At 38.2% G+C, this 20,364-nt stretch overlaps 1 protein-coding gene across 4 annotated transcripts in view; it reads right to left on the bottom strand.

The window, feature by feature from the left end:
• The window catches only part of RPS6KA3 (ribosomal protein S6 kinase, 90kDa, polypeptide 3), a 114,232-nt gene that overhangs the window by 15,259 nt on the left and 78,609 nt on the right, over positions 1–20,364 (bottom strand). For 2 of the 4 annotated variants that reach the window (XM_011995781.1, XM_011995784.1), the window contains 7 exons: positions 11,658–11,746; positions 11,108–11,172; positions 10,928–11,030; positions 9,844–9,968; positions 7,483–7,608; positions 4,142–4,231; positions 2,358–2,516 (listed from right to left, as the gene is read on the bottom strand). In XM_011995781.1, the coding sequence (XP_011851171.1) occupies positions 2,358–2,516; positions 4,142–4,231; positions 7,483–7,608; positions 9,844–9,968; positions 10,928–11,030; positions 11,108–11,172; positions 11,658–11,746 (757 nt within the window). The remainder of the gene's footprint in view (positions 1–2,357; positions 2,517–4,141; positions 4,232–7,482; positions 7,609–9,843; positions 9,969–10,927; positions 11,031–11,107; positions 11,173–11,657; positions 11,747–20,364) is intronic. The other 2 variants (XM_011995782.1, XM_011995783.1) reach the window with 1 other exon arrangement.

Below are 20,364 nucleotides of genomic sequence, written 5' to 3'. Positions count from 1 at the left end.
TCTAACATAGACCTGGGGCAAGGAGGAGGAGGAAGAAAGAATAGTACTTACCTCCCTCCTCTTTGTCCAATTGAGTAACTGGGTTAAGGAGAAAGGCAAACAGCAATAATATATCTACCTCCAGGTTGATCACTCATTTAATATTGAGTGTCTATCATGTACCAGGGTATTACATAAGCTTCTGTAGATACTGTGATGAACAAGACCCATAAGATCCTGGCCTTTCCATGCTAGGAGCTTACACAGTTCTGGGGGAAGCAAAGAATAGGTTGAGACATGGGGCATAACTTTAAATAGGGCAGTCAGGAAGGGTCTCTAGATGAGGTAACATCTGATCCAGTATCTGAAGAACAGAATGAATGAGCCATAAGAACAGTAAGGGAGAGTCATTCTAACTAGAAGGAACAGCATGTACAAGGTACATACACAACAAATATATTCTGATAGACTAAATGGAATAGACAGGGCATTCAGGAGTAAAAAGGAAAAAACCAAAACAAATCTGGACTTTATTTTTGGTATTGCCTATTTGATATACAAGGTGTTACACATGCAAGAAGAAATCTCTTCTTTAGAGTTTTGTATTATTTTCCTCTTTTAATGATCTACCTGAGTACAGTAGTCCCCCCTTATCCGTGGGGTATATGTTTCAAGACCCCCAGTGCATTCCTGAAACTGAGGACAATACCAAAGTCTCTATATTTTTTCCTAGATATATATACCTATGATATAGTTTAATTGATAAATCAGGCACAGTAAGAGATTAACAATGACTAATAATAAATTAGAACACTTGTAACAATATACTGTAATAAAAGTTATGTGAATATGGTCTCTCAAAATACTGTAATATTTTTGACAATGGTTGACTGTGGATAACTGAAACCACAGAAAGCAAACTTGCAGATTAGTGGGGGACTACTGTACTTTTTTTTTTTTTATCATAAGCTTCTCTTACATTCCTTTTTAGACTTAAGTGTGCCTTCTGTCACCAAATTCTGAGTCTATGTTCCAATCAATCAAATTAGATTTAGTTCCTCACATCCAGGACATCACTTCTCCAGACTATTTTAATAACAAATTACTGATCAGGCATTGGGAAAAGAACACAGAAGACTTTCATGACTGCAAGGTCATAAGTTCCTCAGTGACTACTGAGTTCTACCAATTTCAAGTTACAATACTAAGCAAATCCTGATAAGTTAGAAGTCAGGAAGCTCTAGAATTAACACATTCTACTTGGCTTTCAGGGGCAAAGACAAAACAAGAAGAAGGTATTGAAACTGAACTCCTGAAGAGGTAATCTTTTATATATGCATATATCAAAACATCACGTTGTATACCGTGAATATATATAATTTGTCAACTAAAAAATTTTTAAAAAATTATTTTCCCCTTGCTTTCCATTCCTCTTCACTCCTCTGCTGTTCTCCTTTCTTCCCTCCCTCCCCTCATTTTCTCCTTTCCTCCCAGACTTCCCTTCTTTTTTTTTTTTTTTTTTTTGAGATGGAGTCTCACTCTGTTGCCCAGGCTGGAGTGCAGTGGCGCAATTTCAGCTCACTGCAACCTCCGCCTCCCAGGTTCAAGCAATTCTCCTGCTTCAGCCTCCCGAGTAGCTGGGATTACAGGCATGCACCATGACACCCGGCTAATTTTTGTAATTTTAGTAGAGACGGGGTTTTGCCATGTTGGCCAGGCTGGTCTCGAACTCCTGACTTCAGGTAATCCACCCACCTTGGCCTTCCAAAGCACTGGGATTACAGGTGTGAGCCACTGCGTCCATCTGTCTTTTTTAAAAAATACAATTTTCTCGAACTCCTGACCTCAAGTGATCTGCCCGCCTCAGCCTCCCAAAGTGCTGGGATTACAGGCATGAGCCACTGTGCCCAGCCTAGAAGTACAATTTTCTTTTGCTATTTACTAAAAATCTGCATACAAGAAGAATGAAGAGCATATCCACCAGCCAGAAGCATGTGACTCTTTTGTCTCATTGTTTTAAGGATTTCCTTTTATACATGAATACAAACCAGGATTCCTTGGTTCTGCTTCTAACCTGAAGTGGGCCTGGTATTCATGAGTACAGAGTGACCTAGCAGAAACAATGCTATGTTTTCCAGGTCGGAAGAGATCACTTACTTTTCCTTGGAAGCACAAGAGTTTAACATAAACAAGCTAGGATATCAAAAGCACACTTCAATCTCAATAATAAAAGTTTATATAGAGGAAGATCAGTAGGATAATTCAGCTAATAGCAGTTATTTTCCATTTCATGCATAAAGTAACTTCTATCTAATTTTAGCTCAAACATAAAGAAAAAAAGTGTGTGCATGTATATATAGAGTGTTAAAAAGACTTACCCCTTGTGCGTGAAGATATTCAACGGTTTTGGTTATAGTGAACAGGACAGCACTGGCCTCTCGTTCAGAGAAAAATTTTTGTCTAAGAATTTTATCCAGCAATTCACCTCCTTTCATAAGTTCTGTTACTACATACACATATTTTCCATCATCATATACCTATAAATTTCAACATCAAAATGTAAATATTATTTGAAACTTTATATGTGCTCAAAACAAAGTTTAAAATATAAAAGAAAAATTAAACTCACTTCATATTCAAGAAAAATTTTATTTATTATTTTGAGACAGACATGCGCTCTGTCGCCCAGGAGTGCACTGGCACAATCTTGGCTCACTGTAATATCCACTTCCTGGGCTCCAGCGATCCTCCCACTTCAGCCTCCCAAGCAGCTGAGACTACAGGCACATGCCACCACACCTGGCTAATTTTTGCATTTTTTTTGTAGAGACGAGGTTTTGCTGTGTCTCCATGAGCAGTGATAATCTGAGGAAATTTGAGTTTTTACAACCCCCAGAGAAGGCCTTCAGGTCTATGTGAGCATCATTAGCAAGAGAAGACTTAACACTACCTGGGGAGTTCACACTCTTTGCCAACACTTTGTTATAATAACAGTCAAGAGAGACATAGGCAACAGCGTATCATGACAGTCCAAGGAAAGATACTTTACTTGTCCTGGGGGTGGCAATGCGCAGGGCAGGTTTCCTGGAAGAAGCAGTGCCTTAGCAAAATCTTTTATGTGTGGTAGTTAGCCAGGTAAAGAAAAATAGATGGTGTTAGCAACTGAGGGAACTATAAATTCAGGCAGAGCAACATGGGAAATTGAGGCATGTGCAAGAAATTTACATACTAGAACACAGAGCATAAGGTGTATGAGAAAGTGTGTGTGAGAAGTCTGAAAACTACAGAGGAAGGCAGGGTCTTAAGGGGCTAGGGACTTTAGACTGTAGGCAGGGAAGTTAAATGGGTCGTTATGAGTGTTAGATCTATCTTCTAGTAATGTGGAAGATACTTTGGAGAGTGAGACTAGTCAATATTGAATATGAACTAATAGTAATATTAACACTGAACATTTAGGTAAGTGTTCAAGTGCAGATATTAAAAGCAATAATATCGTGCTTTCCTTCTTAAAGCAAAAGTAGAAAAAAATAACTGTACAAACATATCTTTATTGATAAATGAAATTATGTCATATACACATATACATTGTTTTCAAATCTACTTTTTAAACTTACCATGCTGAATTTTTTTGTTTGTTTTTGTTTTTGAGACAGGGTCTTGCTCTGGAGTGCAGTGGTGTGATAACTGCTCACTGCGGTCTTGACCTGCCAGGCTGAAGCAATCTTCCCACCTCAGCCTCCAGAGTAGCTGCGACTATAGGCATGAGCTACCATGTCAGGCTAATTTTTAAATATTCTTTAGAGACAGGGTCTCCCTACGTTGCCCAGGCTGGTCTTGAACTCCTGGGCTCAAGCAATCCTCCTGCCTCAGCCTCCCAAAGTGCTGGGATTACAGGTGTGAGCCACTGTGCCCAGCCTGGTTAATTAAAAAAAATTTTGCTGTAGAGATGGAGGTCTCACTATGTTGACCTGGCTGGTCTTGAACTCCTGGCCTCAAGTGATCCTCCTGCCTTGGCCTCCCAAACTGCTGGGATTATAGGCGTGGGCCACTATGCCCAGCCTATGATGAGTTCTCTGTCTACCACATGATTTTTGAAAATACACTACTTTCAATGTGAGTTAGACAACTAATTCAAATGATCCATGTTAAAGAATCTACTTACATCCTTTAGAGTAATAATGTTTGGATGCTGTCCATAACGAAGAAGAATTTCAATTTCTTCTGTAGGGTCTCTCTTGCTTTTATCAATAATCTAAAAGGCAAATATTTATCACAAAACCTCATGAACTATACAGTTATAAACATTAATTGTTTATAGCTACAGACCTTGGGTATTACCTCATGTAAATAGTATATAAACAAGCCATTTATCAATCAGTTTTATTCAACTACCTGGCCAGACTGTTTAATCAGAAAGCCAGTCTTGATATAGATGGCAAGGCTGTAAATTCCAACTCATGAGTCACATTCCCACCATGCCTCTCCAATGTAAGTTTGTAGTAAGTTTAGGACTTACCAAAAACTCAAAAAGCCTCGAGAAAAGGTACCAAGAACACAGTTAACATATCTTTTCTTCTATCCTTGAGGCCTTAAACATTTGGGAACTCAGTCAACTTCTAACCCCCCATCAATACAGATAATTAAGAGCTAGATATATCTATAACACCACCACTAGCATCTGCTTATTGAATTAAGTTTACTTCCTTTATTAAAATGCTTCAATTGAATATCCTGTTAGTTGTAAGCTACTTATAAAAGCTAATTACCTGTTAAGTAGAACAATCTTGTTTTTGAAGTTAGGCAGAAAGCTACATAGAAAATTACACCTAGAATTTTATTTGGTTAGAATTTGGTTTAATTATTATAATAAAGCCCTTTAAAATAGTAATGTAGCTTTCTAACCCTTTTATTTTGGCTGCTCCTTAAAAATATTTCTCTTAATGTTTTAATCTGCTAAACTAATATATAAAAAAGACAAATTTTGCTTTCAATTCATTCAAAGGGTAGTCTGAAACAAATTAGGTGGCCTTTGTATGTTCGATTTTAAACAGCTTAGTAATTAAGTACACACTAAATACCCAGACACACCAGCAACCTAGGAAAGAGGTTACAACTCTCAGCATGAGTCCAGTCTTCTATCTGAAATGGATTTATAGTTGACCCTTGAACAACACAGGTTTGAACTATGAGGGACCAATTACACGTGGATTTTCTTCTGCTTTTGCCACCCCTGAGACACCAAGACTAACTCCTTCTCTTCTTCCTCCCTCCTCAGCCTACTTAAGGTGAAAATGATGAGGAAAAAGACCTTTATTATGATCCACTTCCATTTAATGAACAGTAAATATATTTTCTCTTCCTTATATATTTTTTTCTTTTTTTGAGACAGGGTCTTGCTCTGTTGCCCAGGCTGGAGTGTAGTGGCGCAATCATGGCTCACTGCAACCTTGAACTCCTGGGCCCAAGTGATCCTCCCACCTCTACCTCCTGAGTAGCTGGGACCACTGGCACATGCCACCACACTCAGCTAATTTTAAAAATTATTTGTAGAGATGAGGTCTGGCTATGTTGCCAAGGCTAGAATACAGTGGCACGTAGCTCACTGTAGCCTGAATCTCCTGAGCTCAAGCAATCTTTCTGTCTCAGCCTCCTGAGTAGCTAGGACTAAAGGCACATGTAGCCATGCCTGGCTAATTTTTAAACAATTTTTCTGTAGAGATAGGGTCTTGCTGTGTTGCCCAGGCTTGTCTCAAATTCCTGGCCTCAAGCAATCCTCCTACCTCGGCCTCCCAAAGTGCTAGGATTACAAATGTGAGACACTATGCCTGGCATGATTTTCTTAATAACACTTTCTTTTCTCTAGCTTGCTTGATTGTAAGAATACAGTATATAATACATACACAAAATACGTGTTAATCGACTATGCTATCAGTAAGGCTTCTGGTCAACAGTAGGCTTTGAGTAGTTAGGTTTTGGGGAGTCAAGTTATACAGATTTTCAACTGCTTGGGGGTCAGCACTCCTAAGTCCTGTGTTATTCAAGGGTGGACTGTACTTGTAAAACAGTTCTGTATTTGGAGAACAGGGAAGATAAACATACAGGTGCCCACTGTAATCAACCGCAAATGACAGTGTGGAATTAGGCAAATGGGTGATTAAGAGGAGAGATATATGGAATAGACATGCTAATTTAAGAGATGATCTGGGACTAGTCTTTTGAAAACCAGAACACACTGGGAGGGGTTGTTTTTGGCAGGGATCTGCTAATCTGAGCCCAGTTTGCATTAGACCTATGCTTGTGCTTGTGGACCTCAAACACGTGGTAATTTCAGTAGAATCCAGCTGTATTGGGATTGGTTTTAGGAGTCATTTAAGTCACAAAAATCCACAAATAGCTTGGAGACGTTTTCGAGGTTTTAGGCATAGTCCTCAAAGTTTCTGTAATTCAAAGGGGCCTCAGGACATTTCTGCTTTTTATGACGTATTTATGGAGGCAAGACACATCCTTAAACTGCCTACCAAGTATGTTATTAGTCTTTTCTCCTTTCATGTAAGCAATTTGAAAATTTCTATGTATCTTAGATTTCAATAAGAGCAATGAATAGGAAAATAGAAAATTAAATGTATTTCTTTTAAACATTTCCTTCTTTAAAATTAGCTTTACTGTCCTTCCAATGAAGCAAATTAAATGTATTTCTATGGTTCATCCTTCTATCTGACAGAAAGTCCTATAGACACTGACAACTTTAAAGCAGTTACATCTAAGTTTAGAAAAGTGATAACAACTAATGTCACTCTCTCTCTAAACATGAGCTATGCATATTTATAAACCAGTCCTAAGGTTCAAATAAGTTGAAAGCTTTAGACATTGTTTGAATTGCTTGAGATTGGAGAGCAAAGGTTACTATACCAAGAAGTGAAAAGAGACTTGAACATAGTGTTTGTTCACTTATGACTAAAGGTTTGAAATTCAAACTTCATCACAGAGCTAGGTTCCTTGGTTTTTGGCTTAGAAAATTCTGTCTTAGGATACTTGATGAAACTAAAACAGCCGATGATAATGAATTTTATGATAGTGGTTTTAATTCATTTATTAGTTCCCAGATCCTTTTAGATGTAAAGAAAGGTATGAACATTTTGCCAGAGAAGATGTAAACATACAAAATTTTGCACACAATTTTGAGGAATTTGTTGATACCCTGAGCATAAAATGGGGACTTCTGAGAGTAAAAATATACTTTAAAAATCATTTGAGGTAAAAAAAAAAAAAAAAAAAATCACTTGATGTGTAAACTGGTACTGCTCTGGGCAAACCAGATGTATAACCACCTTATCTTTAGCTCACAGGGTTCTAGATTAAGATCTCTGAAGATCACTAGCCAGATATTTAACTTTTTCATAACAAAAGGCACTTTTAACAACAAGAGGAGTGTAATTTTTAACTGGTACTGACATGCATGAACAAAAACTGTACAAATTGCATTTTAACTAAAAAAATATTTACCTTCACTGCAAACTCCATGTTTGTAGCTTTATGTATACATCTCTTGCAAACAGAGTAGGAGCCAACTCCAATATCTTCTTTTACTTCATATCCATCAGTAAACTGAATACTGTTCCTGTGTAACTGCTACAAAAAATTATAAATTGGTGAAGAGTCCCATAATGCCTTTAGTGCATTTTATAATAGGGAAGTATGTTCCTCAGCATGCATTGTTGATGCTCTACATATAAACGAATAAGAATAAAAATACATCTTTATAGTACTTATTCTTCTACAAACAAGTGATTTTGGAAGTGTTTACAATGAAATGTACAGCAAGAAATATGACTTTAAAAGCGGAGCTACTTGAAATGGGGCCTATATCTTTGTCTGTGATTCAGCCTTATTCCACTCCCCAATTGGCTATAGGTTTTCAGGCACCTTTGCAAATGTGAAATTTAAAACCTATGGTATAGAAGGAAAGGATTTAGGAGGATTCAGAATTAGAATATCTGAATTCTTGTCTCAGATGCACCACTTACAGGCTATGTAACTTTGAGCCTGTATTTTCTCAGAGGGTAATGGTGAAGATTAAATAAAAATAATGTATTTGCAAGCAATACCTGTTACCGACATTTTGGACTTTCAGTAGCCACACCCTCCTTTCTTCATCCTGAAGTCATAGCCTTACACAACTTCTGCTAAAGAAGCTGGTCATGGGTTAGGGACTAATAACATACAGTAGATGATGAACAGCAACTTATTGATTCCATAAACAGGCTGAGGAAAGTTGTGTTGCCCTTGGCTATACTGATATGAGACATCCATGCCTATGAGCTTTGTGTATGTTAAAATTTGAATTCTGTAGAATATATATGTTTGTGGTTTCTATGTTAGGTACAGAATTTATAATTTAAAAACTTGCCATACATTCACGTGCTTGCATAGTAAACGGCACAGACTATTTCAACATGAGCTCTGCTTAAAAACCAGTGTTTTAATTGTTTTTCTACAAAATGGAAAACAGGATAACTCATGAAAAAAACTTTAGAGCAAAAGCAACTTAAACATCAAGCAAATCCAAGTACAAATGATATCCTAAAAACAATCCAGTGCTTCAAAAGATATATCTAGTTCCCTTTGATTAGAAAGATGACTTAAGATTTGAGTTCATTTTTATTTCTTGTATCTTTCTAAGGCAAAGGTTGCCAAACTATGGCCAGTGAGCCAAATCTGATTCATTGCCCGTGTGTGTAAATAAAGTTTTATTGGCACACAGCCATGCCCACTTGTTTATGTATTGTCTGTGGCTGTTTTGAGATACATAGCAGAGTTGAGTAGTTGTGACAGAGCCCATATAGCCCACAAAGCCTCAAGTATTATCTAACACTTCACAGAGAAAGTCTGCCGACACCTGTTCTAAGACATTGAAGAACCAGAAGACCTTAATTCATCATAGCTGACCTGAAGGAGGCAGAGGGTGAAACAAACTCAGCATGAAAAACATTTTTGAGGCACAGGAGAGGACATAGACAACATCGTCATGTTTATCTCAACTCTTTTAAAATTCTACTTTTTTTTTTTTTTCTGAGACAGAGTCTAGCTCTGTTGCCCAGGCTGGAGTACAGTGGTGGATCTTGGCTCACTGCAACCTCTGCCTCTTGGATTCAAGCGATTCTCCTGCCTCGGCCTCCAGAGTAGCTGGGATTATAGGCATGCACCACCATGTCCAGCTAATTTTTGTATTTTTAGTAAGGACAGGGTTTCACTGTGTTGGACAGGCTGGTCTCGAACTCCTAACCTCGTGATCTGCCTGCCTCGGCCTCCCAAAGTGCTGGGATTACAAGCTTGAGCTTCCGTGCCTGGCCTAAAACTCTTTCAAGTCACATAGATATCTAGGATTTGGGTTCTTGCAACCTTTTCAATGACATATGAAAAAAATTGCTAAGAGTAAAGTTAATGATATAAAATGTATTTTATTTTATTTTTTGAGACAGAGTTTCAACTCTGTCACCCAGGCTGGAGTGCAGTGGTGCGACCTCCGCTTACTGCAACCTCTGCCTCCAAATCAAGTGATTCTTGTGCCTCAGCCTCCTGAGTACCTGGAATTACAGGCACGCGCCACCATGCCCAACTCATTTTTGTATTTTTAGTAGAGATAGGGGTTTCACCATGTTGGCCAGGCTGGTCTTGAACTTCTGACCTCAAGTGATCCACCTGCCTCGGCCTCCCAAAGTGCTGGGATTACGGGTGTGAGCCACAGTGCCCAGTCTAAAATGTATTTTAAATTGCTCACTTGAAGTCAGTAGAAAAAAATCTATTCACAGAATGAACTATATCTTACAACATTCCAAATCTAAAATTATTTAGACATCCACTCACCTGAACAATTGAATGTACACCAACTGTCTGCATAGCCTGGCTTTCATCATCTGAGGTAATAGCAACAAAACTAAACCCCCGAAAAAGCTGATGTGCATTAGCACTAGGTGGAATGCCAGGTGAATCTGAAAAGAGTAAGACGTGACAAAGAAGATTCATTTGAAAGGAAATTGAGTGAAAAACTGTTGACACTACGACCTTTTTCACTTATTCTGGAATTCTACTTCTTAGGTACACAGTATATACCTCTTGCTTTCCGGGATACCTCTGAGGCACTGTATCTGATCTGTTCTGATTGTGTATTGCCATTACAACACCAACATCCTAGTCCCTCGGAGCCTAGAAAATAGCTAGTTCATTTGAAGAATATAATAAATCAATGAATTATAGGGTTAATGGTATTCAAAATTAATGCTGTCCCATTGAATTTCCTGAAATGATAGAAATTTTATCTTTACAGTCTAATATGATAGCCACTAGCTACATGCAGCTTCTCAACATTTGAAATGTGCCTAGTGTGACTGAGAAACTACATTTTAAATTTTAATTAATTTAAATTTAATTAGCCACAAGTGGCTACTAGCTACCATATTAGAAACTGCAGCCCTCAATAATAACCTATTTGGGGGACAATGGGGGAGATACAAGGTTGATCTACAGCAAATTTGGGAGATTTGAAGATAGCATAGAGAGTTATCCAGGAAAAGATTTTCTTTTTTTCTTTTTGAGACAGTCTTGCTCTGTCACCCAGGCTGGAGTGCAGTGGCACAATTTTGATGCACTGCAACCTCCACCTCCCAGGTTCAAGTGATTCTTGTGCCTTAGCCACCCAAGTAGCCGGGATTACAGGCACATGCCACCAAACCCAGTTAATTTTGGTATTTTTAGTAGAGACGGGGTTTCACTATGTTGGCCAGACTGGTCTCGAACTCCTGGCTTCAAGCGATCTGCTCGCCTCAGCCTCCCAAAGTGCTGGGATTACAGGTGTGAGCAACTACGCCCAGAGTCTGGAAAAGATTTTCTGACTGAACAAGAAAAAATATATTTGTTGTCTTATATTTGGGTTTTCACATTTTCTCCTTACCTTTGGGAGTTTTTGCAGTAAACTCAGGATCAAAATAGAATGTATCTTCAGGCCTGCCCGTTGCAGGTTTAAATGGTGGATGAATTTCTCTTCTATACAGTTTCTAGAGGGAAAAAAAGAGACTTAGACATATTTTAATTATAAAGAAATATTTCAAGCAAGTTTTCATTCTATACTTACATTCCAGTCTATTGTTGAGAAAAATGAATGTCTTTTAATTTCTTCAACTCCATCTGGTCCTGCACCTATCAAAAATGGATTCATTGGTAATTTTATTTCAAGGAGAAATATACATATTGCTCAGCCTTTGTTTTCAATACTTGTCTAATTAATTAATTAATTTTGAGACAAGGACTTGCTCTGTCACCCAGGCTGGAGTGTAGTGGTGTGATCTCAGCTCACTGCAGCCTCAACCTCTCAGGCTCAAGTGATCCTCCTACCTCAACTTCCTGAGTAGCTCAGACTACAGGTGCATACCACCATGCCTGGCTAATTTTTGAATTTTTTGTAAAGATGAGGCTTTGCCATTTTGCCTAGGCTGGTCTTGAACTCCTGGACTCAAGTAATTCTCCTGCCTTGGTCTCCTAAAGTGCTGGGATTACAGGCATGAGACCCCATGCCCAACCTTGTCTAAATAGTTAATAATTCCACCACAAAACAAATATCTACTCCCCCCGAAAAACAAACACCAACAAACACACAACATAAACAAATTAGTTAAAATTTTTACCTAATCTGTTTGCAGGATTTCGCTTGAAAAGCATTCGCAAAAGACTCTGGGCTTCAGGACTCAAAAACTGTGGCATTCCAAGTTTGGCTCTAAATAATAAATCCACATAATATTTTACTTTTTGGAGGCATCTGTATTTTTATTTTTAAAAATTCTTAAACTTTTTGAGATACTTGTAGATTCACACTCAGTTGTAAGAAATAATACAGAGAGATGCCCTGTGCCCTTTACCCAGTTTCCCCCAATGGTAACATCTTACAAAACTACAGTACAATATCACATCCAGGATATTGACATGGAGACAATCCAATGATCTCATTCACATGGCACTGGTTTTATTTGCACTTATTTGTGTGTGTGTTTAGTTCTATGCCATTTTATTACATGTATGACTTCTGTATGAATATGTCACAGTTTGTTTATCCATTATCTGTTGAAGGACATTTGGGTTGTGCCCAGTTTCGGGCTAATATGAATAAAGCTACAGTGAACATTTATGTACAGGTTTTCATGTGAACACATAACTGAATTTTAGCGCATAAGCTAATGAGCTTTTTCACTTTTCAAAATTTTGCAAAGAGCACTGTGAAAGTAACATCATTTGAATCCTAGTTCTGGCTGTTACCAAGAACTTTGTGACAGTGGGAAAGTCAATTATTCTGGGCCTGTTATCATTTCTTTATAAGCAAAGGGATTTGACTCTAGACCAATAGCTCCCAACATATAGCCTCGGAACTCCTCCTCAAAGGGAATTTAAGAAACCTAACATTTAAAGCTGCTAAGAGAACATGTGTTTCATATGCCACTTTTTCCTTTCTATTCCCTTTAACAGACCCTGAAGGGAAGGGGAACTGTGGGAAAGAGGATTGTGAAACATTGAAGATACACAGTCTAAAAACTGCTGGCCTAGATGAACCTGAAGGGCTGTTTCAGCTCTAATTTTAATTCTTTTTCCAAACCTACAAATTAAAGAAATCAATAATCCTGTAAGTATGACAATAATAATAGAGCTGGAGAAAATTCCTATTTCAGAAACAGATCCATTTATTATTCAGTGGGTTGTTACTGAGCTATTACGTGCCAGACACTGTTTAGTGCTGACGATACAGAGATAAAGACAGCCCATGAACCTCATGGTCCATGGTGAAGATGGATACAGGCAACGCTAGTACATTAAGAGACAAATGCAGAAGAACATATGCAAAGAGTGACAAGGGAACAGTAGGGAATATTTAACATGAGAGATTATGAAAGGTCTTGAATGCAATCTAAAGGCTAACAATTTATTCATTTGGCTAGTGTTTCCCCAAATTTTACTGAATAACATTAATCCCTCTAGATAGTTAGCAACTTGACTATCTCATGACCCAATGAGCTTGTAGAATGCTATTATATCCCCCTATTAGAGACACAAAATTAAAATACACTGCATATAAAAAGGCTGAGAAATCTAGAGCAAACAAATCAGTTTTTGTTTTTGTTTTTTTTTAAAGACAGAGTATCCAGGCTGGAGTGTAGTGGCACAATCTCGGCTTGCTGCAACCTCTGCCTGCTGGGATCAAGGGATTCTCGAGTCTCAGCCTCCCAAGTAATTGGGATTACAGGTGTGTGCTACCACACCTGGCTGATTTTTTTTTTGTTGTTGTTGTAGAGATGGAGTTTTGCCATGTTGGCTAGGATGGTCTCGAACTCCTAGCCTCAAGTGATCCTCTCACCTCAGCCTCTCAAAGTGCTGGGATTATGGGCGAAATCAGTATTTTCTAAGTATTTATTTCCAGCACCTCTTTTTCAAAGAATATTTATTAACATCTTGTAGAATTAATACTCTCTTGGACAAATCTGGGGAAACACTATTGTATTAGGTAACAGGGATGCAGCAGAGGTCCTGAAACAGTGAACTAACATGACCAGACTTATTTTCAAGAAGGTAACTCCAAGGGTAGTAGAGAATAATTTGGAGTGGGAAGAGGTCATAACTGGTAGGCAATCAACTTAGGAATGTGGTCAGATAGTGTGGGTAATAGGTCACTTTTCTGAATACTTTCAGCAGTGTAATTCAGAGGAAAGGCTGGAACAGTGAAATAATTCTGAGATCGAATATGGAGAATACCTAATTATGCAAAAGAGAGAAGGAATAAAAAATGATTTCCAGGTTTCTGGTTTGGGAAAGAGGGTGCATGAAAATGCTGATAACTGGGAGTATAAGGAAAGAACAGCAAATAAAGATACCTTTAGTTCAAAGATGTGAAGTCATGCATGTAATATATTTTGGGAGGGCCAGGCAGGTAAGTAAATGGAAACACAGGTCTAATGCCTGGTAAATTCATGTAAGAAAGAGTGATTTGAGAGTAATTAAAATGTGGAGGGTAGTTATAGGAAAGACAAGTCAGTCAGGAAAGAGTGCAGAGGGGGAAGAAAAGCATATCATAGATGGATTCTGGGGGACAAGACCATTTAAAAGGTAGTCAGAAAAAGAACAATTTGGGCATTAAAAATAACGAATGCAATTGGCTGAATCACACTGATTATTAAATCCAATTAGTTTATTATAGTAAAATAAGAAAAAGCAAAGTCAAAACACAAAAACTCAACTCACTGGATATTACCCCCACTAGGAAGGAACTAGGGCTCTGACATTAGAAACAATTAAGAAAATAATTAAGTATTTATTCTCTTTTTCTTGGATGAGCCTTAATTCAAGTAATTAAATCATCATAGTTGATGAGGGAAAGTTTGTTGAGAAAATACCAGCTAATAAATGAGGAAGGAATAATAATAATAGAAAATCACGGCCGGACATAGTGGCTCATGCCTGTAATCCCAACACTTTGGGAGGCGGAGGTGGGAGGATCACTTGAGCCCAGGAGTTTGAGACCAGCCTGGCAACATAGCAACATATCATCTGTACAAGAGATTAAAGAACTTGGCTGGGCGTGGTGGTGCACCTGTAGTCCTAGCTACTCGAGAGGCTGAGGCAGGAGGATCGTTTTAGCCCAGGAGTTTGACGTTGCAGTGAGCTGTGCCATGCCACTGCATTCAAGTCTGGGCAACAGAGCAAGATCTTGTTTCTAAACCACCCCCGCCCTTTAAAAAAAAAAAAAAAAAAAAAGCAATTCATCACTTTTGAATTCCTTATAAAATAACTGTTCCAAGTAATGATTATTAATGGATAGAACCATTAGTTAAAAGCATGACAGGGAACTTTACAATGGAGGAATCAGCTGCAACCACTGGAGCCCATCACTTAAAGTGGGGGCAACAAGGTATTGTAAGCCTCCTGATGTAATAAGGACCACACAGTATTAGCTGTGAAATAATCTTGCTAAAACAATTTAACCAAAAATAGGACAGAGGATCAAGTTAATAACACTAAGGGAATAAAAAAAGTTTCCATACTCTTAGGAAAAGACTAATTGTTATGTAACCATGGTAACAAGAGAACCACCAGCACTAGTTTTAAATCCTTTCAGTTGGTTTAAAATCCATTGAATTGATCAATGACAACTTGCCTAGTGAACACCTGCAAGGATGAGTAACTGCTTTTTGTCTCTGAAAATTAGCCAAACAGGAATGGACTCACTCCAATAAACACACCTGAGTGCCCACTGATCAACAACAGTCCCACCCAAATAATCACATTCTTACAGATAATGTCAACCCACTTATAGACCTGAAAATCTGCCAGTTCTTGAGCTCCACCCTTCCTCAAAACTCTATATAAGATTAGTGGTCTACTGTGTTTGGGGAGACTTTAGCCTTACCATAGCAAGGAATAAAATAAGTTTTATGCTTTATTTCAGATGTTGAGAAGGGGTCTCATTCTTTGACAAGATAAATCCAGAAAGCAGAGTTCCATAAAACAACTGACTTGGTTTCTACAAATAAACAGCAGGGGAAAAGCAGGGATAGATTGTTCTAGACTAACAGAAGTTTAAGAAGTACAACCAAATGGAAAGTGCAGACTTGATCTGGATCCAACTGTAAAGACACAGTTTTGAAGAAAATCTGAAAAAACTGGTTAAGGACTGATGATAACTAAGCATTATTGCTAGTTTTATGTGGATGTGTAAGAAAACATCCATATTTTTAGCAAGGCAAACTGAATTAAGTAGATATGTCTGGAATACTTGTAATACTTCAGTAAAGAAAAGAAAAAAAGAATAGATAAAGCGAAATGGCCAAATCTTGATAAATGTCGAATCTGGGTGACAGGTATATGTGTTCACTGAATTATTCTATTTTTGAGAATTCATTTTTGAAAATTTTTATAATTAAAAAAGGAAAAACAGGAAGAGAAGAAATCATGTAAAAGTGACCAAAAGGGGAATGGTTAGAGAGGTGGGAGAAGCAGATGAAAGTATGAAAAACTATGGAGGGAGGGAGTGGCCAACAGTGTCAAATACTCAGAGATGCCTTTCTTGAGTGTCCCATCTAATATGGCTACTGCTTTCTGCTCCTTCCCTCACACAGTAAAGGGTCACTATTACAAGTACAGATTTCTGATTTATTATCCTTATATCTCCTATTACTACCTGAAATTGTTTAGATATTAATTCCTTGTCTCTCCCACTAAAATATAAGTTCTGAAGTCCACCAAAGACCTTTTCAGTCTTGTTAATACTACGTCTCAAGTATGAGTAGCAAGAACTGAAACCTCTGTTAAATGAATTGTGTGAATGAATGGTACAGAGTCATCCTTTTGACAACTTGCCCCTGGTTTTAGCAACTAGAAGACCACTGATAGCCACAGGGAGAGCAGTTTCAGCAGAGTGGTGGGGATGAATGACAAATAGGCTGTGAAATAAAAAAAGCCAAAAAAGTAGTAACAGAAAGCACAGACTACTTCTTAAAGAGGCTTTGTGTTGAAAGGATGCAGGAAGATGGTACACTAACTTGAAAGGAAGGCCAAGTCAAAGAAGTATTTAGTTCTTCAACACGAGAGTGTTTGTTCGCTGAAAGGGAGGGATCAAAGTAGATGAAGTGATAAAGGTTCAGTGATGAAAGTTCAGTGAACATTCATTTATGTAGCACATCTTTTTAGACCTTTTTTATTGTGTAGAATAATATAAAATACCCCAAAAAACCCCGAACAAAAACACCCAAAGTACATAGCTCAATTATTTGCCACAAACTGAACAGTCACCTGGCCAAGACACATAACATTGCCAGAACCTCTCATCCAATGTAATCACTTTCCTTATTTTGCCTCAGGCTTTTAGCCATCTAAATATGAACCCTAAAAACTATGCTTTAGTTTTGCCTGCTCTGTAAACTTTACAAATATAATCATATAGTACTTTTTCTTTTGTGTCTGAACTTCCTTAGCTCCACATTCTTGTGAGATTTATCTAAGCTGTTGCATGTAACTGTGGTTTGTTCATTTTCTTTGTTGTATGGCATACTACACCCATGGGCCAAGGCTTCAGCCTGTTTTTGAATGGCTCTCAGGAATTGTTTTATATTTTACAGGGTTGGAAAAAAAATACAAAGAATATGTGACAGACGCTGTGTGTGGCCCACAGAGCCTAAAATACATATAGTAAATACAACTCCTATCGTATTCGACTGTATGAATATACCATCATTTATTAATTCACTCTTCTGTTAATAAGGTTTCCACTTTTTGGCTATTACAAATAATGTTGCTATGAACAACTTTGTACTTGTTTTTTGATGTGTGAGTAACTAGATTCTTTTAACATGGGTCCATGTCTAGGAGTGGGGCTAATTGGATAAGGATATACATATATTTGTCTTTAGAAGATAAGGACAAAAACTGCTTTCCAAAGTGGTTATATGAGTATTGATATTCCTTCCAGCTATGTATAAAAGTTGCCACTGCTTCACATCCCACCATTTTGAACTGTCAGTCTTTTTATTTTTATTTATTTTTATTTTCAAAATTTTTGAATAGGGCAGCAGTCTGGGCCACAAATGGTTCAGAATGCTCCTTTCAATCTTTTTAATTTTAGCCATTCTGGTGAGTATGCAGTGATATTTCCTTGTGATTTTAATTTGCATTTTCTGATTAACGAGGTTGAGTATCTTTTCATAAGTTTTTTGGCCATTGAATATTATCTTCTGTCAGATCCCTAAGTCTCTTGCCCATGTTTTTACTGGGTTGGCTTTTTCTTATTGATTGGGGTTCTAAATAGAATGGCAATGATTTTTATGTACGGTGGAAGGTAGGAATTTTAAAAAATTTTTTTAAAGCAAATTTTTTTTTGAGACACAGTCTTGCTCTATTACCCAGGCTGGAGGGCAGTGGCATGATCATGGCTCACTGCACTCTTGACCTCCTTGGCTTAAGCGAGTCTCCCACCTCAGCCTCCCAAGTAGCTAGGACTACAGGTGTGCACTACCACGCCTGGATAAATTTTATATTCTTGAACTCATGGCCTCAAGTGATCCACCTCAGCCTCCCAAAGTGCTCGGATTACAGGTGTGAGCCACCACTTCCTGCCTATTTTTAATACAAATATTTAACTTTTCCAGCATGATTTATTAAGAAAAGGCTATTCTTTCCCTACTGCTCTGAAATTCCCAATGGTTGCAAATTAAGTGTCCGTATATATAGATATGTTTCTGGGCTCTTTATTCTATTGCATAGATCTACTTTCCACACTTGTTTCAATGCTGTATTAATTACTGTTATAATAAGACTTAATACCTGGTAAAGCAAGTCTTCCTATCTTGGTCTTCAAGAGTATTTTAGCTATTCTTGGTCTTTTGTATTATCATATTAGAATCAGTTTATCAAGATCCACATTAAAAATTGTTAGGATTTTAATTTTATTTGCATTGAAACTATAGTTTTGTCATCCATTATAGTAGCCACTAGCCACATACGGCTACTGAGAACCTGAAATGTGCCAATCCACATTTTGCAAGTGTAAAATACAATTTCAAATGAGTATGAAAAAAACTGGTTGTAAACAAATACCTCAATCATATTTTAACATTGGTTACATGCTGAAATAACACCTTGGGTACACTGGGTTAAATAAAATATTACCATTACCTTTCTTTTTACTTTTTTATTTTTTGAGACAGAGTTTCACTCATCACCTAGGCTGGAGTGCAGTGGTGTGATCTTGGCTCACTGCAACCTCCGCCTCCCGGGTTCAAGTGATTCTCCTGCCTCAGCCTCCTGAGTAGCTGGGATTACAGGTGTGTGCCGCTATGCCTGGCTAATTTTTTTATTTTTAGTAGAGACAGGGTTTTGCCATGTTGGCCAGGCTGGTCTTGAACTCCTGACCTCAGGTGATCCACCCGCCTCAGCCTCCCAAAGTGCTGGGATTACAGGCGTGAGCCACCACAACCTGTCTCTTTTTACTTTTTTAAATGTAGCTACTAGAAAACTTAAAATTATGTATGTGGTTCGCATTATATTTCTTTTTTTTTTTTTTGAGACAGGGTCTCGCTCTTCACTCTGTTGCTCAGGTTAGAGTGTAGTGGTGTGATCAGGGCTCACTGCAGCCTTGACCTCCCAGGCTCAAGTGATCCTCTCACCTCAGTCTCCCAAGTGGCTGGGACTACTGGCACGTGCCACCACATCTGGCTAATTTTTTAATTTTTATTTTTGTAGAGATAGGGTTTTGCCATGTTGTCCAAGCTGGTGTCAAACTCCTGGGCTCAAGCAATCTGCCCACCTTGGCATCCCAAAGTGCTGAGATTACAGGCATGAGCCACCATGCCTGGCTGGTTCACATTATATTTCTAGTGGATAACACTGATCTATAGAACTGTTATCTTTACAACACTGGGTCTGTCATAACATAAACACAGTATATCCTTTCAAGTTATTTTGGTCTTTTAAAATTTCTTTAAATAAAATTTTCTGGTTTTTTCAACAGAGGTCTTACATAACTTCTGCTAGATTTATCATTAGGTATCTGAGAATTTTTACATTGTTGTAAACAGTAACCTCTTTGAAAATTCCATTTTTTTTTTTTTTTGAGATGGAATTTCACTCTTGTTGCCCAGGCTGGAGTGTAGTGGCACGATCTTGGCTCACTGCAACCTCCACCTCCCGGGTTCAAGTGATTCTCCTGCTGCAGCCTCCCGACTAGTTGGGATTACAGGCGCCTGCCACCATGCCCGGCTAATTTTTTGTATTTTTAGTAGAGACAGGGTTTCGCCATGTTGGCCACGCTGGTCTCGAACTCCGGACCTCAGGTGATCTGCCCGCCTCGGCCTGCCAAAGTGCTGGGATTGCAGGCGTGAGCCACTTTGCCCGGATAAAAATTCCATTTTCTTTTGCTAGTATAGAGACACAGAATAGATTTTTGTTTATTTACCTTGTATCCAGTAACTTTGCTAAACTCTTATTAATTCCAAGAATTTATATGATCACTGGATTTTCCTTTCTTTTTTGAGACAGGGTTTTGCTCTGTCACCCAGGCTGGGGTGCAGTGGAACCATCTCAGTCCACTGCAGCCTCAACCTCCTGGGCTCAAATGATCCTCCTGTCTTAGTCCCCATCCCCCACACCCCAAAGTAGCTGGGAATACAGGTGCTTACCACCATGTCTGGCTAATTTTTGCATTTTTTTGTAGAGACAGGGTTTTGCTATGTTGTGCAGGTTGATGACTGGATCTTCTATGGATACAGTCATGTTATCTAAATAATGATAATTTTATTTCTTCTTTTAAACCTTATACTTTACTTTTTTGCTTGACTTACCATATTGGCTAGGACTTCCAGG

Source organism: Mandrillus leucophaeus, unplaced genomic scaffold (assembly GCF_000951045.1).
Source record: "Mandrillus leucophaeus isolate KB7577 unplaced genomic scaffold, Mleu.le_1.0 Scaffold499, whole genome shotgun sequence".
NCBI classification, from domain to species: domain Eukaryota; kingdom Metazoa; phylum Chordata; class Mammalia; order Primates; family Cercopithecidae; genus Mandrillus; species Mandrillus leucophaeus.
Note: the sequence above shows the minus strand (reverse complement) of the source record. Positions and strands in the feature narration are given on the sequence as shown.